The 20,364-nt window shown below is 40.0% G+C and overlaps 1 protein-coding gene across 1 annotated transcript in view; it reads right to left on the bottom strand.

Moving 5' to 3' along the window:
- The window catches only part of MCM6 (minichromosome maintenance complex component 6), a 41,863-nt gene extending 22,247 nt beyond the window's left edge, over window positions 1–19,616 (bottom strand). Inside the window, exons 1-8 of the mRNA XM_036254627.1 lie at window positions 19,510–19,616; window positions 15,926–16,099; window positions 13,416–13,526; window positions 12,516–12,765; window positions 9,926–10,091; window positions 9,526–9,671; window positions 8,246–8,396; window positions 5,380–5,521 (exon numbers count right to left, since the gene is read on the bottom strand). Of these exons, the coding sequence (XP_036110520.1) occupies window positions 5,380–5,521; window positions 8,246–8,396; window positions 9,526–9,671; window positions 9,926–10,091; window positions 12,516–12,765; window positions 13,416–13,526; window positions 15,926–16,099; window positions 19,510–19,616 (1,247 nt within the window). The remainder of the gene's footprint in view (window positions 1–5,379; window positions 5,522–8,245; window positions 8,397–9,525; window positions 9,672–9,925; window positions 10,092–12,515; window positions 12,766–13,415; window positions 13,527–15,925; window positions 16,100–19,509) is intronic.
- Window positions 19,617–20,364: the final 748 nt, after the last annotated feature.

Genomic DNA, 20,364 nt, shown 5'->3' on the forward strand with positions numbered 1-20,364 from the left:
TAATCTTATAAATTGAATATTCTATGAAATCCACTAAAACGTTAACAACTAATAAAAGTTCTTACATGGTTGTGGGATAAAATATGTTTTATTTCTATACACATAAAATGAACAACTCAAAAATGGAAGTAAAAAAAAAAAACACCACAGTTCCATTTACAATAGATCAAAAAGATTATAATACTTTGGAATAGGTTTAACAAAAAAAGTGCAAGCTTATACCTTGAAAACATAACACATTATTCAAAGAAATTAAAGAAGGCCTAATACATGGAAAGATGGTCAATGTTTATAGATCAGAAGACTTAATATTGTTAAAAAGCCAATATACACCCTGGCAGAATAGCTCAGTTGGCTGGAGCATCCTAATATGCCAAGATTGCAGATTTGGTCCCTGGTCAGGGCACATACAAGAAACAACCAATGGCCCTGGCCAGTCTGGCTCAGCGGTTAGAGTATCGATCGGCCTGTGATCCAGAGAGATCTGGTTTTGGTTCCCACTAGGGGCGCATACCTCGGTTGCAGTTTGTCCCCGGCCCTGGTTGGGTTGTGCCGGAGGCAGCCACTTGATGTGTCCCTTTCATGTCAATTCCCTCCCATTCTATCTGAACAAAACATGGAAAAATGTCCTCGGGTAAGGATAAAAAACAAAAACAAACAAAAAAAACACAACACATGCCCTGGCTGGTTTGGTTCAACAGTTAAGAGCGTTGACCTGCGGACCAAAGAGTCCTGGGTTTGACTCTTGGCAAGGGCATGTACCTTGGTTGTGTTTAGTCCTCGTCCCTGTTCCCGGTTGGGGTTGTGCAGTGGCAACCAATCAATATGTCTCTCTCCCATCAATATTTCTCTCTCTCTCCCTCCCACTCTGTCTAAAGGTAAATGTAAAAATATCCTTGGGTGAGGATTAAAAAAATAAATAAATTGTTTGTTAAAAACAAAAACATAATGCACACAAAAAATATACTCCTTAAATTGATTTACAAATTCAGTGCACTCCCTATTAATATTACAACTGGCTTCTTTGTAGAAACTGACAAGCTGATCCTAAAATTCACGTGGAAACTCAAAGCACCCAGAATAGCCGAAACAATCTGGAAAAAGAATTGAGACAACTCAGATTTTCTGATTTGAAAATTAAAGCTATAGTAATCAAGACAGTTTGGTCTGGCCTAAGGATAGACATAGAGATTAATAAAAATATAATTGAGAGTTCAGAAATAAACTCATATTTATGGTCAACTGATTTTTTTTTTTTTTTTAAATCCTCACCCGAGGATATTTTTCCATTTTTTGTACAGATAGAGTGGGAGGGAGAGAGAGGAAGGGAGAGAGAGAGAGAGAAACATCGACGTGAAGGAACACATCGAGTGGCTGCCACCCGCACGACCAACCAGGGCCGGGGACAAACTGCAACCGAAATACGTGCCCTTAGCGGGAACCGAACCCGGGTCTCTCCGGACCGCAGGCCGACGCTCTAACCGCTGAGCCAAACTGGCCAGGGCTGGTCAACTGATTTTTGACAAGGGTACCAAAACAATTCAATGGGGCAAAAAAATCATGTTGATGTTGTGACAACTGGATAGCCACATGTAAAAGAATAGTTGGACCCCTACTTTAAACTACATACAAAAATTAACTCAAAATGGATCAAGAATTTAAATTTAAGAGCTAAAATTATCCAAAAGAATAAAAAAGCAGGGACTTTGAACAGATACTTGCATACCAATGTTCATAGCAGCATTATTCACAATAGCCCAAAGGTGGAAACAACCCAAATGTCCATCAACGAATGAATGAATGAACAAAATACATACATTTCAGTTTTAAAAACAAAATTCTGAGACATTCTACAACATGGATGACCCTTAAATATATTATACTAAGTGAAGTAAACCAGTCATAAAAGGACAAATACTGTATGGTTCCACTTATATGAGGGACCTAGAACAATAGAATTCAGAGAAAGAAGGTAGAATGGTGGTTGCTAGGGGCTGGGAAGAGGGGATATAAAGAGTTACTGTTTAATGTGAGCAGAGTTTCAGTTTGGGAAGATAAAAAAGTTCTGAAGATAGATGGTGATAATGGCTGCACAACTTGACTGTACTTAAAGCCACTGAACTGTGCTTGTAAAAATGTTTAAAGTGGTAAATCTGATGTATATATTACCACACACAAAAATGGTGAAAACTTATACACCAATGTTTATAGCAGCACTGCTTATAAAAGCCAAAGAAGAAACAATCCAAATGTCCATTAACTGATGAATGAATAAATGTGGTATACATATATAATAGAACATTAGGCAATAAATGAAAATGAAGTACTGATGCATGCTCCAATATGACTGCACCTTGAAAACATGCCAAGTAGAAGAAGCCAGTCAGTCACAAAGGATCACACAGTACGTAATTTCATTGATATGAAATGTCCAGACAGAAACACTAAAGTAGATTAGTGGTTGCCTATTGGCATGGGGGAGAATGAAGAGTGATTACTAGTGGGTACAACATTTCTTTTTGGGTGATGAAATGTTCTAAACATACTTCGGTTACGGTTGTACAATTCGGTGAATATACTAAAGCCATTATATTGTATACTTTAAAGGGGAAAATTCTATAATATGCCAACTATATTGCAATAAAAATGGTAAAAACCGCACTAGCTAAAAAGGCTATTTCTAAACAGTCATGTATAATACAATACTGTTATCAGAGGCAACATTGTAATACATCTATTTGTGGTGGTGGTGGTGGTGGTAGCAGCAGCAGCAACGGCGGCGGCAGTAGGAAGTAGGAGCAGGGAAAATAAAGAGAAAAAAGAATTCCTTTTGGCACAGGACTATTATCTTCAAACATAGAACTCAGTCTCTGATACACTTAAAAGAAATATTTAATTATAAAATTTCAAACCAACTAAAAATGTTGTATGTTCTAGAATAGTACCATGTCACAAATTTCCTAAACAAAGGAAAGGCATCTTGATAATACAGATTAGGCAAAAGTAGGTTTACAGTTGTGAGTATGAGCAAGTTTCTTCTTGTATGATGACTTATTAATCATTGTATTATTTACCATATGAACAACTGTAAACCTACTTTGCCCACCCTGTAGTATGCTTTGCAGTCATACATCTGAGTTCTAATACTCATGGCTTAGCATTATTTATCAGGTAAGAGAAAATGGGCAAGTTACTGAGGCTCAGAGAGATTTTGTTTGCCTCCTTGAAAAAAAAAAGGATATTACATGCTTGCCTGGGTGCTGCTAGGGTAGGACATAACACATACACGTATATATAGTATCAAGAACACAGGAGGTAGTGGCGAGCTAGTGAGCACAGGGCTGTTCGAGAGCAGGAACGGAGCAATGCTTAAATCAAAGGAACTTGTTTCTTCAAGCTCTTCTGGCAGTAATTCTGTCAGTGAAGTTGACAAAAAGTTAAAGAGGGAAAAAGCGCCCTGGCCGGTTTGGCTCAGCGGTTAGAGCGTCGGCCTGCGGTCCGGAGAGACCCGGGTTTGGTTCCCGCTAAGGGCACGTGCTTTGGTTGCAGTTTGTCCGCGGCCCTGGTTGGTCGTGCGGGTGGCAGCCACTCGATGTGTCCCTTCACATCGATGTTTCTCTCTCTCTCTCCCTTCCTCTCTCTCCCTCCCACTCTATCTGTACAAAAAATGGAAAAATATCCTCGGGTGAGGATAAAAAAAAAGAGGGAAAAAGCAAGTTACTTCAGAAAAAGCTGTAAAGAAGCAAAAGACTGGTGAAACCTCAAGAGCTCTGTCATCTTCCAAGCAGAGCAGCAGCAGCAGAGATGATAATATGTTTCAGATTGGGAATCGATATTAGAGAATATTGGATGGATCCAGAAGGTGAAATGAAACCAGGAAGAAAAGGTATTTCTTTAAATCCTGAGCAGTGGAGCTAGCGGAAGGAACAGATTTCTGACATTGATGATGCAGTGAGAAAACTGTAAATTCAGAGCCATATAAAACTTGTACTGTTCTAGTTGTTTTAACCTTTTTACATTGGCTTTTGTTTTTTAAATGTTGTTTTCCAAGCTATTGTATATTTGGACTGCAGAACAATTTGTAAGAATACTTTTTTACAAAATGTTCATTATTAAAAATGTTCTGAGGCTAATTGTCAAGTTTATTAAGGGGGATTGCTTTGTGCCCACCACATAGTGTAAAATAAAATCAAGTAATACAAAAAAAAAAAAAAAAAAAAAAGAACATAGGAGGTGCTATTATTTTGACCTCTAAATTTCTTAAGAAGTTAAAAGTAAGCAAGGATTTGTAGCATATATGCTAATAAGGTTAGCAAAAAATGCCTCATGCTTATAGCATTGCTTTGGAAAGTATGTCCCGTTTAAGAACCTTAAAGATGTTTGTATTCTTAATCTCAGCAATGCTATAGTTGGAGTTTACTCACAGAAAACAAGAAAATAAAAATAAATACTCCTCACTGTGGTCCCAGCATCAATATCTATAATTATTAAAATAAACTACAACAGGCTAGGGAAATAATTTTGTAAATTATAGTACATCAACAAAAAACAAAACTAAAGATGGAAAAATGCCCTAGCTGGTTTGGCTCAGGGGTTAGAGCATCAGCCCATGGATCAAAGAGTTACGGGTTCGATTCTAGTCAGGGGCGTGTACCTTGGTTGCAGTTTGGTCCCTGGCCCTGGTCAAGGTTGTGCGGGAGACAACCAACTGATGTTTCTCTCTCTCTCTCTCCCCTTCATTCTTTCTGAAGATAAATGGAAGATATCCTTGGGTGAAGATTAAAAAAAAAGAGGATGGAAAAATACTTAGCATATATTAAAATTAAAATTAAGTATGCTGTGCTTCACACTGATGAAAATACATATTTATGTATTCAAAGATTAGACAAGGACATTATATAAAGATTAAGAGAGTTCTTTTTTTTTTTTGTTCAGATAAAGTGGGAGGGAGAGAGAGAGAGAGAGAGAAACATTGATGTGAAGGGACACATCGAGTGGCTGCCACCTGCACGACCCAACCAGGGCCGGGGACAAACTGCAACCGAGGTACGTGCCCTTAGCGGGAACCGAACCCGGGTCTCTCTGGACCGCAGGCCGACACTCTAACCGCTGAACCAAACTGGCCAGGGCAAGATTAAGAGAGTTCTATGTGGAAATGGAATTACAGGCAATTTTTTCCCCCCAACCCCCTCCCCCCCAAAAATCATAAAATGTTACATTCTATTAAACAAATTATGTATATTTTTGAGTTATATATTCACAGTCATAATTTCTACTGCTGCATTAGTAAAGACACACTGACTATACTCTTAGTAGCATAGAGAGCCTGGAACTATACAGACGGTTTTTCCTGCTGAACTAACTCAGGCAAACACTTACTTGAGAAATTGGCTCTTCGCTGTACTTGGGTCACCAACAATGCAAACATTTATGTCTCCCCGAAGAGAGGTTCCTTCTCCTGTTGTCTTTGGAACACCACCAAAGAGCATCAGCAGGACACCTCGTTTTACTTCATCATTGCCTGAAATGAAAGCTCAACTTTAGGTTAAACAGTATCATAGGAAATTACAAAGGCATATTTACCAACCAAAAGAGAAGATAAAGCTCAAGCAAGGCACAAGACTGAAGTAAAAATACCTGGCTCCTAATCTTGGTTCTTGCTGTGAACTTAGAGTCAGTCACCTAACCACTGTCCCAATGGCTTCACTTGCAACACAGGTGTCACAGATGCCAATACTCACCCTTCTAAGAGCCTTTCCTTGTTCACAAGTCCTACCTTACATGAAGCTTTTCTCTCATGTGGCAGTCCTCAAATTTCTCTCCCCATGAATGAACTATGTTCATTACAGCTTATCATATTTGCTAGTTCTTTCTAATAGCGTGTCTTTCAGTTTAAACAATAGTTGAGAAATGGTCCAAGACTTACTTTGTTTGTACCAAGAACGACCAGTGCTGAATATAAATTCACGCTAATTAAACTGATAGGGATTAGATAAAATGCTTCTAACAACTATTTATAAATCCAATATAAGAAGGAAATACACAATTAGAAAGCAACACTGGATCTTTATAAATGTACTATTAAAAGAAATATTTTTGCCCTGGCTGGTATGGCTCAACTGGTTGAATACTGTCCCGTGCATCAAGCGGTTGATGGTTCGATTCCTGGTCAGGGCACATACGTGGGTTTAGGGCTCAATCCTCGTTAAGGGGCATTCAGGAGGCATCAGACTGATGTTTCTCTCTCATCAATGTTTCTCTCTCTCCCCCTGCTTCCTCTCTCTCTAAAACAAAATCAATAAAAACATATTTTTAAAAAGAAAGATTTTTCTGTGCTAATTATTATGACTTTCTGTGAATTCCATAAAAAAAAAAAAGCTAACATTTACAAAACCCACTTTTTTCTTTTTCTTTATTGATTTCAGAGAGAGAAAGGGAGAAGGAGAGAGAGAAACATCAATGAGAGAGAGACTCATCGACTGGTTGCCTCCCACACAACCCAACTAGGGCAGGGAATGAACCGCAACCAAGGTACATGCCCTTGACAGGACTGAAGCCTGAGACTCATTGGTCTGCAGGCAGTGCTCTAACTGCTGAACCAAACTAGCCAGGGAGGTGAGGTAGTTTTTAAATAGCCCACAAATTCTTTGATACTCTTCATTTCAAGATGGAGCTTAATTCTCTTCTCTTTAAGTGTGGCCGGACTTAGTGACTTGCTTCTAACAAACAGCAAATGTGCCAGGGAAGGTATGTAACTTATAAGACTAAGTCCTGAGAAGCATTTTGCTTCCTCCTTGCTGTGCTCTCTTGGATCACACATTCTGGAGGAAGCCAGTTGCTGTGATATGAGGACACTCAAAAGAGCCCTATGTAAGAGTCAGGTGGCAAGGGATTGAGGCTTCCAACAACCAACACTAATAGGTAAGCCATGTAAGTGAGCCCCTCATAAGGGGATCCTCCAGCCCTACCAAAATCTTCAGATGTCTGCAGCCTCAGCTGATGTCTGGGCTGCAACCTCATGAAAGACTGAGCAGAACCACCGAGCTAAGAGTCTCTCTCTCAATTACTGACCCATAGACTGTATGAGATCATGTTTGCTATTTTAAGCCACTAAGTTTTGGGGTAATTTGTTATGAAGCAATAATTTATGGAAAAATCAAAGCAGCATAAAAATATGGACCCTATTTATTATAAAGGAAGATACTCTAAAATCCACAATTATTAACATAAAGAATTTCAGTTTGCCCTGGCAAGAGCATTGGATGAAGTACCAAAGGCTTTCAGGTTCAATCCTTGGCCCCAGAGTGTGTCTCTCTCACATCGATGTTTCTCTCTCTCACCCCCTCCCTTCCATTCTCTCTAAAAATTAATGAAAAAAAATATATCCTTGGGTGAGGATTAAAAAAAAAAAATTAATTTATCAATATTTAGATAGGGGAAAAAAGGTTAATTCTAAATGATTAAAAAAAATATATATATATATACCTAAGAGAAAAATCCATTATCTTCTACTTCCTGCCATAACTCTGAATGAGTATGGAAGGATTAAAAAAAGGGTAAAGCATGAGGCCTGAAAATTCAGTTATCTTTCAACACACAAGAGGATTTGAATGACAGCAAGCAGCTAGCCTCAAAGAACTATGGAAACGTAAAAGAAGAAACCACCAAAGGTATAGATTACGTACATGTAACCAGAAACATCAAGAAATCTCCAGCTCTAAAAATAAAACCCCCACAGATATTAAGCCAACATACTGGAATAGACTGAAGTGCAGTTCTGTCCTGAAGTCAGAAAAATAAGACTACATGATCGTTCTTTAAAAATATATTGTGGTAAAAAATACATAACATAACATATACCATTTCAACTCCCTCCCCATTTCAACCATTTTTAAATGTACATTTCAGTGGAATTAAGTACATTCACTATGTTTTATAACCATTATTCCTATTAATTTCTAGAGCTTTTCACCATCCTAAACAGAAACTCTATCCACTAAACAGGAACTCCCCATTCCTCTCCCCCAGATAACCTCTTTACTTTCTGTCTCTATGAATTTGCCTATTCTAGGTACCTCATTTTAAGAGGAATATTTGTCCTTTTACATGACTTAAAAAGACCCCTTCTAAACCCACACACACAAAAATTTCATGATCTGATTTATGTGCTTTAAGAAATCGTATGTTGCTATTATATAATCACCTTGAATTTAAAGTCCATGCCACAAATGGATAGAACTCTTACCGTGTATAGTAGGGAACAGGCTGGTACAAAGATTGTGGTACAGATTTTTGTCTTGACTCATTTCAAACACCTTCTCCCATTCCTTCACAGTCATTTGGTTCTTAATGCTCTCAGCTGTCTGTTCCTCATCTCGGAGCTCTTTCCCTCCAAACTGAGGGATAGAGAAGATAAAATGTTAGTATAGAAACAGTCAAAATAATGTGAAGGAGAAGACACTTCACTACAAATTATAGTCTGGGAGGTCAACTTCAGAATCTGTTGACTATAAAAGTTTTTAAAAAATCCCAAACTAGTAAGCCCTAAGTTAATCAAGATCCTGAAGAGTTTATCATTTGTCCTGTGAATTAAGAACAAACACAAAAGCTACCACCACTGTTTTGTATTGCTATTTAAGTAAATCTGAATGAAGAAATGAGCCATAATAAAATGCTGGTCAGACATGAAGTTGAAAATGAAGTGACAGAATACAGGGTGGGGGGAAAAGTATGTTTATAGTTCTTTGTATAGAAAAATAACAAAATAACTAATAAATTACAATATAAGAAAAAACTCCACATTTCGTGTACGCACAACTGCAAACCTACTTTAGCCCCACCCTGCACTTCTCTTTTTCCAAAACTGGACTATTTTCCATACTCTTTCCACCTGCCTTCCCATTCAGGACACAGAATCAAGTTCTGAACAACTCTAACACCAGGGGTCCATCACTCTCAGAAAGCAATTTAATTTACTTCCCAGATAACTAAATCTTTCTATTTGTATTTTTCCCAGCAGCAAAAGAGGAACCATGCTAATTAAAAAACAGAAACCATCACCATGGATAATTTGTACCAATGCTCTTAAAGCAACGAACTCTTACATGACAACAAGACTTTTCCTTGTCAGAAAGACAGACACAAAAAGATGACTTTAAACCTAAAAAAATAAAATCTCAACAACCCTGTCCCAGCCGGTGTGGCTCAGTGGTTGAGCATCAACCCATGCACGAAGAGGTCACCAGTTTGATTCCCAGTCAGGGCACATGCCCAGGTTGTGGGTTCAATCCTCAGTGGGGGGCATGCAGGAGGTGGCCAATCGATATTCTCTCTCATTGATGTTTCTCTCTCTCTCTCTTCTGCTCCCATCCCCTCTCTCTAAAATCAATAAAGGGGAAAAAAATCTCAACAACCCCGAACATTTAAAATTAACTAGATAACTCGGATGTTTCAGAAACCTTTAACTTTGTGGCAGCCTTAGGGGAGGACTTTCTTAAACTTTGCTATTCTACTAAGAAGACTCACCCTTGGGTTGGTTGGTGCAACACAACAAGCAAGAAAGACCAGCCTGTATGAAAGGTCCCTAACACCAAGGGCCCGGAGTCCTCGAATGCCTTCCGTCTCATATCCATCAACACCACTGACACGAGAATTAGTTTCTGCACGTGCTCCTGAAAGAATAAATGAGAGAAGGAGCTGAGAGTCAAAACTGCTCAAATAAACAAACCTATAAATTCAAAGATTTCATTTAGGCTGAATTTTTTCAGACCAGTACTTTTTGTAGTAAGGTCAATTTATCTTTATTCTCATTATACTTGCCTGTTGACCCTCTGATTGGTAGCTGAAAATAAGACAGATACAAGAAGCTAGATACTCTGCAGTTCAGGTAATAGAATTAGTCAAATTTGAGCCTCTGATTACCAACCTGGTGTGCTAAGCTTAGACACATCAGGCACAACAATCAGTGTCCCTGTAAAGTCACACTTGTCACCAGCTTGAGCTGACTCCACAGCTTCAGCCCTCAAGATCACTTCTAAACTGCGTGGGATACTTCCTCGAGGAAGCTCAGCTTGAGTCTCTTGAATACGAACCTATAACAAAGACAAATAGCTAAGAATAAGAGACCTTGTTCAAATGTCATACAATCTAAATTAAATGCTACAGCCCAGCCAGTGTGGCTCAGTGGCTGAGCATCAACCCATGCACCAAGAGGTCACTGGTTCAATTCCTGGTCAGCGCACATATCCAGGTTGTGGGCCAAATCCCCAGTGGGGGACATGCAGGAGGCAGCCAATCAATGTTTTCTCTCATCGATGTTTCTCTCTCTCTCCCTAAAATCAATAAAGAAAAAAAATGTTTAAAATAATTAAACGCTGCAAATATTGACACATTCTAAACTATCTTACTGTTTGACATGTGCCATCATTTATTGTAAAAATTATCTACCCTAAAACTCCTTTCAACTTGGTAAAAGATTAAATCTATTTAAAATCTTCACCTTTCGCCCTGGCCGGTTTGGCTCAGCGGTTAGAGCGTCGGCCTGCGGTCCTGAGAGACCCGGGTTCGGTTCCCGCTAAGGGCGCGTACTTCGGCTGCAGTTTGTCCCCGGCTCTGGTCGGTTGTGCGGGTGGCAGCCACTCCATGTGTTCCTTTCACATCGATCTTTCTCTCTCTCTCTCTCTCTCTGTTCCTCTCTCTCCCTTCCACTCTACCTGAACAAAAAGTGGAAAAATGTACTCCAAAAAATGGAAAAATATACTCCGGTGAGGTTAAAAAAAATAAAAAATAAAACCTTCACCTTTCTTTCATTAAAAAGCAGTGTTTATTTTTTCTCTTTGTTCACATTGCCTATGTAGTTAAATATCTGTTCTGTGTTCTATCTTCCTCTAAACTTTCAGAGAAATTTTACGAAAAATTTCACATAATTTATACCTCCTACCTTAATGTTAACATTATTTAGACATACACTTTTACTGTATTTTTATTAAAAAATTGTAAATATCAAGATACTTTACCCCAAAACGTTTGAGCGCTCAGCTCCTAAGAATAAAGACAATCTCCTATGGCGTTGGCCTGTGGACCAATGAGTTGCAAGTTGGATTTTGGTCAAGGGCACGTACCTTGGTTATGGTCTGTCCCTGGCCCTGATCGGGTTGTGTGACACGGAGGCAACCAGTCGATGTGGTTTTATCATGTCGATGCTTCTGTCTCTCTCCCTCCCTCTCTATCTGATAAATGGAAAAATATCCTCGTGTGAGGAATAAAAAAATATAATCTCCTATGTAACTACAATACCATTACCACACCAAGAGAATTAAATAATATTTAACTCCATGTCTATTGTTTAGTCCATCTTCAAATTTCTCCAGTTGTCAAAAATGTCCTTTATTACAGATTTTTTTTGTTTTCTTTTCAAACCAAGACCCAATTTATTCATAGTTTGTATGGGGTTGTTTTATCACATTCTTTTTCAAATGTAAAGTATTTCCTACCCAAAGTTGTTGGTAGAGTACGTATGTCTTAAAAACTAAGTATCAGATTAATATAATAAATCTAAGTGAGAATCAAAAACTGAATTAAATATTAATTATTTTAGTCTGGTACTCATTCCTCCATGCTTTAATGCTTGAACTGCTGCAACTTTTCTTTCCCCTTTGCATGTCCCAGTTACTTAGTCCTGCAGAGATGACACGCCCTCCCTTCCCTCTTACTGCAACTGTCTAATTAGTCTCTTGTTAAATACTACAAACCACTGTCTCATTAATCTTCCTGTAAAAAAAATTTCAGCCCAGCCAGTGTAGCTCAGTGGTTGAGCATCGACCCATGCACCAGGAGGTCGCTGGTTCAATTCCCAGTCAGGGCACATGCCTAGGTTGTGGGCCTGATCGATGTTCTCTTTTATCATCAATGTTTCTATCTCTCTCTCTCCCTAAAATCAATAAGAAACGAAGAAAAAATTCATATTCCTTGAAATATATTCCCCTCATTTATCAAGATAGGTCCAAACTTCTCAATCTGAGAATTAAGGCTCTAAGAACCTCTCTACGCCTCATACCAAATCATCTCTCAGATAATCTCCAATCGGGCTCCTCTACTTCAATCATGGTAATCCTCACTGCCATTGACAAACATATCCATTTGCACCTGTCCTATTATTCATGCTTTCTCTCTCCTAACCACTTACCCAAAGTCTTATACCAAAAAGTCTCTACTTCTCTAAAGTTTTCTTAACTATAGTTAATAAAAATAATAGTTACTATTCTTTAACAAATACATTTTGTCACAGTCTGAAGGAGCTTCCAATCCAAGTTAAAGGTCAAAACACATTTATATACTGATAACCAAAATTTGCACCAACAGTTTGGCTTAAATCTGCAGTCACATTCCATGATCCTACACTTAAATAAAAACCGAGTTTAACATTGTCTAAATAAGCTTTTAATAATAATTACAGGTGCCTAGAAGTGAATTATTAGCATAAGCTAAACCTGATCTAAACAAAAGTTAATAAATACCTTTTGAAAATCAACAAATCTTGATTTATTTGTATCTAGCAGGAATCTTCTTCTGTTGGCACAAACTGGATTTCGGCAGATGTTTGGCTGTGTGTACTTGAACTGCTGTTCTACATCCTTGATCACTGTCTGACAGTCCAAGCACAGGAAAGTTCCACTCACAAGCTCTGGGTGAACTGGGTGAGTCCGTACTACCTGCCCACTGATGCGAGTGAGCAAACCAATTCTGGATGAGGTGAGTTCTCGAATTCTGTTTAAAAGGTGAATAAGGGACACCAAAGAAATAAAGAATTACAAAATAGGATGGTCCCATTTTTGTTTATATGCAAATATATTTTTTGCTTACCTATAATTTCTAAATCAGTATGTATTATTTTCTTGGCAAAGTTATCATGGGAAAAAAATTTTAGTTCAGAAATACTTCCTTTACTTCACAGACTCATATTATTTTATATTAAATAGCTTGATAACTTTTAGAATTTCAGTAGTTTAAGTTTTCAAAATATCACTTCAGTGTCTTCCAGTAAATTAATTCTTTAAATAACTGGTAAAGGAAAAAACTGTTTAAAAGTTATGCTGTTTAAGTTCTGATAAAATTTTCTACTAATTCATAAATTTCTGTGACTATCCTCAGTTTTCAAAATTTTCTCACCTGACTAAATTTTCTCCCCAAGTGTCCCCTCAAAAGTATCCTAAAATATAATGATACTCAGAAATTGCTTCACTTAACTGACTTCCCATCCTATCTCCTAAGAAAAATAAATTTCTCCAAAACTAAACTTTTTGGATAACTGGGCATAACTCACAGATCTAAGACTACAACCTCCTGAGTTTTATGACAATTAAGTGATGCCTATACTATTTGGTAAATTCCTTTTCTTCCAAAGCAGGGTTTCTTACTTGTGTCTGGTAGGTAGGTCTTGGAATGCAACATAAAAATCCTTGGCAAGAGGAATCTCTTTACGGTCTTTGACGAAGGTTTTTAAGGCCCGACACAGGTAAGGATAAACTCTAAAAAGCAAACAAAAAAAAGATCAGCTGACATCTTCAAGATGCTTATTACCAAGGCCTCCTTCTCTCTTCATGCTTGTCAATAGCTGAGACTAAGTAATTTCATCTGGTTACAACCAAGGCTTAGAATTTAACTATGCAGAATACTTATATTATCTAGTCCAGGTTTAGGAGCCTCTTTCAATCCTCTCCTATCCCACCACAAATAGATCTAAGACAGTAGGAACACTATAGATAAAATGCTGGGCCCAATCTATTATCTTTAAATAATCATTTAGTACCACACTGCAGGTTACTTCTCTATTCAAGAATACTCGCCCTGGCCAGTTTGGCTCAGCGGTTAGAGTGTCGGCCTGCGGTCCGGAGAGACCCGGGTTCGGTTCCCGCTAAGGGCACGTACCTCGGTTGCAGTTTGTCCCCGGCCCTGGTTGGTCGTGCGGGTGGCAGCCACTCGATGTATCCCTTCACGTTGATGTTTCTCTCTCTCTCTCCCTTCCTCTCCCCCCCACTCCATCTGTACAAAAAAATGGAAAAATGTCCTCGGGTGAGGATAAAAAAAAAAAAGAATACTCTACCTGCCCTGGCCGGTTTGGTTCAGCGGTTAGAGCGTCGGCCTGCGGTCCTGAGAGACCCGGGTTCGGTTCCCGCTAAGGGCGCGTACCTCGGTTGCAGTTTGTCCCCGGCCCTGGTCGGTTGTGCGGGTGGCAGCCACTCGATGTGTTCCTTCACATCGATGTTTCTCTCTCTCTCTCCCTTCCTCTCTCTCCCTCCCACTCTACCTGAACAAAAAATGGAAAAATGTCCTCGGATGAGGATAAAAAAAAAAAAAAGAATACTCTACTTGAACAACCTGGGGAGTTTATAATCTAACAAGGCAGTCTTTCATTTGGTGTTAAGGCCAAGTATATTTTTCTAGGTTTAATTCTTGATTGATAAGAAATTAATAAGGTCAGGGGAGGAATGCATATATCAGATATTGGCAGAAACGGCCCATTTGACTGGTTAGACTGAATGGGCCCATGTTCTTTTAAAAAAATATTTTTTTCTTTACTGATTTTAGACAAGAGAGGAAGGGAGAGGGAGAGAGAGACAGAAACATCGATGAGAGAGAACATCGATTGGCCGCCTCCTGCATGCCTCCCACTGGGGATCAGGCCCACAACTTGGGCATGTTCCCTGACCAGGAATGGAACAGGCAACCTCTTGGTGCATGGGTTGATGCTCAACTACTGAGCCACACTGGCCAGGCCCCATGTTCTCTTGATAAACATTCCCAGTAGCTGCTGCAGCTTCATTGAAGAACTGAGATCTGAAGTCCTTTGAAAAATTAGCTACATGGCCTGTGCATGAGATATGGGCATAGGTGTTTCTACCACCAGCCCTGAGTTTCCACCTCCCTCTTACTTGTCAGTACAACTTTTTCTGCTGCATACTTTCACAATAAACTCTGTTGCTTATCTCTCCAACCATTCTTGATGGTCAGATACGACTAGAAAAATGGAGATAAGTTCTCCATCTCCTAGTTCACCAGGTAAAGGAACAGGACTGTGTCTCCTTATTCCTGGGTCTCCGTTTTTCACGACCGTCCAAAATGTTTACATTAACCTAATTTTATTTATACAGATTGTCACATTTATTTAATCCAAATACAAAGATTTGTGTTAGAAAACATTTCTTGCTTTATACAGCAATTACAAAAAATTAGTAAATAACTAATTTCTGTCAAAAATATTAATCAGTTATTAAAATATTTTCAAGGGATTTATATGACATAAAAAAATATATATTGTTATATGAAAAGGGCAGGATGTTCTATCGACAGTACGATTCCAGTGATTACAGATGTGCAAAATGTGTCAGGAGATCCTTAGGAAACTGCACTTGCAGACCTAGAAGGCTCTTGGAACTTTGTTGCCACAGACCTGCTAATGATAGTTATCTATGGATGGTGGGATTACAAATGTACAGATGATTTTACTCACCCTACTTTTCTCTATTTTCTACAATATACATTACTTATATAATCAGAAAAAAAAGTTTACTTTAAGAACAACATTACTGCTGTAAAGACATCCCTGATCAGAACAGGATCCACACATTTTCTCAAAACACCTATGGGGTTAGTAGGACTGGTAAATCAAATGAATGACAGCATTAGCATTGACTGTTTGCCACAAAGTAAACCATCCTCTTAAAACTTAGGGAAACTATATAGGAAGCAAAGATTTTTAACATTTGCATGTGAAATATATTCAGATAGGCCTAAATTAGTTCAGAGCAATACTAAAATTACCACTGGCTGTATCAAAGGGACTCTGTGACAGCCGCTCTTCTGCCTCACAAATGAATACTTCCAGTCCAAAAAGAGCTGGCCTCCCAGAAAGATTAATATACCGTACCTATAGAACTCCTCTTGAATGGTGGTGGAAAGTTGCTGGTTAAACTGCTCCAGGTCCACAAAACTCACAACCAATGTGTTTCTCTCAGGACGAATTAGCTCTTCTGCTAACTGCAAGTACTTAGTTTCGCCATCACTGTTTTGGAACCTGCAGATACATGCAAGTCTGATTAAACTGAAGAATTAGGCAGTAAAAAGAATCAATGCCTGATAATTCAGTATATTGGTTCAAGATCATCAACTTTGGGACAGACAGACCCATTTTAGTAGTTGTGTAACTTGGGGCAAGTTACTTATCCTCTCTAAACCTGCCCCTCTCCTTTTTAAAAAAATTAAAAAATGAGCCCTGGTCAGCGTGGCTCAGCAGTTGGAGCATCAGCATGTGGACCAAAGAGTCCTGGGTTTGGTTCCTGCTAGGGGCACGTACTCAAAAAAAAAAGAAACAAAACAGATTAGGACATCATTTTAATTTCATAAGATTAGTGTGAAGATTAAATGAGAAAATGCGTAAAATGTTTTATGCGGAGACCAGAAGAGAGAAAAATTGGGTCTTCAGAGTTTAACCTGAATTTATTTTTTAATGTGTTTTTTATTTATTTTTTTTTAGAGAGAGAGGAAGGGAGAGAGAAACAATGATCAGCTGCCTCTCACATGCCCCCTACTGGGAATGTGCCTGCAACCCTGGCATGCGCCCTGACCGGGAATCAAACCAGGACCTCTCAATTATTGGGATGACACTCAATTCACTGAACTACATTGGCTGGGTTTAACCTGAATTTCTTGATTTCATAATTTCTAATCAAACAAATTTTAACTATTCTCTTCTTGATATGTATAACTAAAATTGGGAAATAGTAAATCACGAAATTCAGATCAAAATCTAAAGACTCAATTTCTATAGGAAAAGCTGATAGAATAGTTGTTGGCTTAAGAACCAGAATAAAAATAAATACATACACACACACACCAAATAAAGCTGGTATGTTTTTTTCTAAAAGGAGTATCATACAAATATATTTGCTTTTTGTTCTCTTAACATAATATGAAGATTAGCTTGGAAGCAAAATCAATTCCTCCTTCAAATTCAGCATGTTTTAACTCTGTTAAGTATTTACTGAGTATCTGTCAGCAAAGCCCTGTGTCAGAGGTAACTGCAGATGAAAAGGACAGTGTTGTTCCTGCCCTAGGGTTGACACTCAAATAGGAAACACTCCTACTATAGAGGTACAAGACAACCTAAAAGTCCATCACAAATGATTAAAGAAAATGTGGTATACACATGCAATGGAATACTATTCAGCATTAAAAAAGGAAATCCTGCAATGTGTCAATATGGATGAACCTTGAGGCCATTATGTTAAGTAAAACAAGGCAATCACCATAAAGACAAATACTGTGGTTGGAGTCAGGAGGTATTTGTCCTTTTGTGACCAGCTTATTTCACTTAGCATAATGTCTTCAAGTTTCATCAGTGTTGTTGAGCATCTCTTCTATGTTTCCATCTCTCTCTAAAATCAATAAAGGGGGAAAAAAGTGTAATGGTAGTTGCCAGAGGCTTCACTGTAAGAGGAGGAAAATGCTAATCAACAGGTATAAAATTTCAGTCAAGCACACTGAATAAGCTCTAACATTGTATGTATACTCAACAATAAGTGAAAAATGTAAGAGGGTAGATCTCATGTAAGTGCTCTTTCCACAATAAAATAAAAAAGGAGAAAGTACAAGAAATGTGATAGGGGAATATTAACTACGTCTACCTAATATCTAGAAAGGCTTCAGGCATATAAAATGTGGCAGTGGAATTCAGCCTTGAAAGACTTAAAATTTGAAAGGAAAAGAAGGGGTGGAAAGACTAGTACAGACGCCTGCAAGTATGTGACAGCCAGGAAAGGTATGGGAGGAGTGTGGATAACAAGTTGGTTGTGGAAGATGAAACTGAAAAGAGGAGCTGTGAAGAATTTGGGCTTTTTCCATAAACAATGGCAAATCAAAGTTGGTATTTTGAAAGGAAGTAACATCCCCCCCCCAAGAAAGTACAAGGATTGTCTTGTTCATCATTATCCCCAGCATCTAGGCGTATGGTACCTGCAAGGTTGTGAAGGCAATTACATTATTTGTTGAAACAAAACATTAATTTAGGACCTTTGGGTGTAGTGGCTAGGTGGGTTAAGGATGGGATTTACATAGAAGATGAAGTGGCTGACAGTTAAAGATATTATATAAGTTGTTATATTACCAGATATAATGGAAAACGGTAGCTTGGGAACATAAAACTAGCAAGGACTGGTGCTGTCTGAAAGGTTTATATGATTTCACAGGAGGTATGAGTCTTTAGCTGGGCTTTGAAGGATGAATTTCTGTCAGGCTGAGAATAACATTGACAAAGGTAGGGAAATATAAATAAAATTATGGTTTTAAATATGAGAATTTCGTAAGACAGCAGAATTATTCACAAATGTGAAAGTGTGGAAACCCAAGTGTCCACGGACAGATGAACGAATACACAAAATGTAGTATATACATGCTATGGAATATTATTCAGCTTTAAAAAGGAAATCCGGCACATGCTCAACAACACTGATGCAACTTGAAGACAGTATGCTAAGTGAAATAAGCTGGTCACAAAAGGACAAATACCGCCTGACTCCAACCACATGAGGTCCTGCCAAGTTCACAGGCAGAATGGAGAATGGGGACTGCCAAGTATTGGGGGCAGGGTGCAGAGTGTGACGGTGGGGAGGGGAAGAGTTCTGCAGATGAATGAGGATAATGGGTGCACGAATAACACAGTGAATGCCACCGAACTCTAGGCTTACAAAAGGTTAAAGTGGTAAGCTTTATTTCATAGGACATTCCAGTGTTTACGCTTCATGCTGGAGGCAGCAGAGCCCACACTCTAAAAATGAATGTCTGCACTATCTCTAAGAACGGTAACTGGTGGCAGTGGTGGAAAGCCAGCGATGGGGGAGAGGGGTTATGAGAGGCCAGGAGCCCAGAAGGCAACTGAAAAAAGTTGGGGATGGAGGCTGGAAGAAGGTGGGAGCACGTTCAGCTACCTTTAAAGCGGGGCGGGGCTCGCCCGAGCATCTTTCAAACCACAGGCTCCAAGGGTTGCCAGGGCCCTTGGTGCCCCTAACAGCAGGGTCCTGGCTGTCGGTCCCATCAGGGTCCGCCTCTGCCAGGATTCCAATGCCAGTTTGGCCTTCCACTCGAACCTGCCAACATGTGGCCTGGCTGGACAAGTTACTTATCCTCACCGCGCCTCCGTTTCTGCACAAGTACTCAGGCCACAGGGCCGCTAAGCTGAAGAACGACGGGAAAGCGCTTAGCACTGGGCACTGGGCACTGGGCGAGTGGGAGGCAGGGCTCGCCGTGGATCCCACCCCTGGACACAGCCCAGCCCGTCCCGGGCGCCTCGCGGCGGCCTGGTTAAGCCCCAGGTGTGCGCCACTCTCGGAGGCGCGCGACCCCTCGGTTCCCGAACTCGCGCCCGGTCCACGCACCCGGGCACTGGACGCCCCGGTCCCCGGAAGCGGGGAGGGGCGGCTCGGGAAGTTCCGTGAGGAAGAGCAGCCCGTCACTTACTCCTCCAAGAAGTCCAGGAAGAGTTTCTGGCACTTCTCGGCCACCTCGTCGCGCACTACCAGGTGCTGGCTGCCGGCGCCCGGCTCTGCTGCCGCCGCGAGGTCCATCGCTGCACCGACCGCCACGAGCCACTTCTTCCCCGCCGCCGCCGCTTTGCGCGCGCCGCTGCCTCTCAGCCCCGCCTCCTCGTCGGCCGGAGCGAATCGTGGCGCAGGAGCTAGGGGATTTCGCGCCAAGCCTGCCCAATGAGCGCGGCTTCTTCCTCAGCCCTGCCCACGGAACGGAGATTTCGCGCCAAATGCAAAGACCCGGAGGAAGGCTGGGTTCTGCCTTTGCGCCTGCGCAGTGTGGTCGGGTCTTGGGGAATTTAGATTCTGGAGCAAGGTCCGATCTTTCTTTGGGTGGCTTTTCAAATGTTCTTAAATTATTTTACTTATATTAATCGAACAGTAGGCGTAGAGCTCTCTGGAAGAGAAAAATGAGTAAGGTTTTTAGACCTCTTGCTTGATCCGTCTAATTGGTGGAAAGAACGTGTAAACCAGCCTGTAAAACTCTAAAAGAGCCTACGTTGATGTATAAACTATAGAGGGGATGGGAAGGGGGGAGTTGGCATATTCTGGCACTGGTGACCGGGAAAAAAGTCAGTGAAATATTTGACACTGTTGATTAATTCCTCTCTTATGTGCACTCTTGGCTTTGGCCCTCCTGATTTTCCTTCCTTTTTGGCTACCTTTCTCCGACTTCGTTTTACTTGGATTTCCTCCTATCCGTCTGGCTAATCTGTTTAGCCTCCTTTGTAAGGGCCTCTTCAGTGAGTCCCATCAATGTTCTGGTTCCAGAGCTCTCTTGTCCCAT

Source organism: Molossus molossus, unplaced genomic scaffold (genome assembly GCF_014108415.1).
Source record: "Molossus molossus isolate mMolMol1 unplaced genomic scaffold, mMolMol1.p scaffold_m16_p_11, whole genome shotgun sequence".
NCBI classification, from domain to species: Eukaryota; Metazoa; Chordata; class Mammalia; order Chiroptera; family Molossidae; genus Molossus; species Molossus molossus.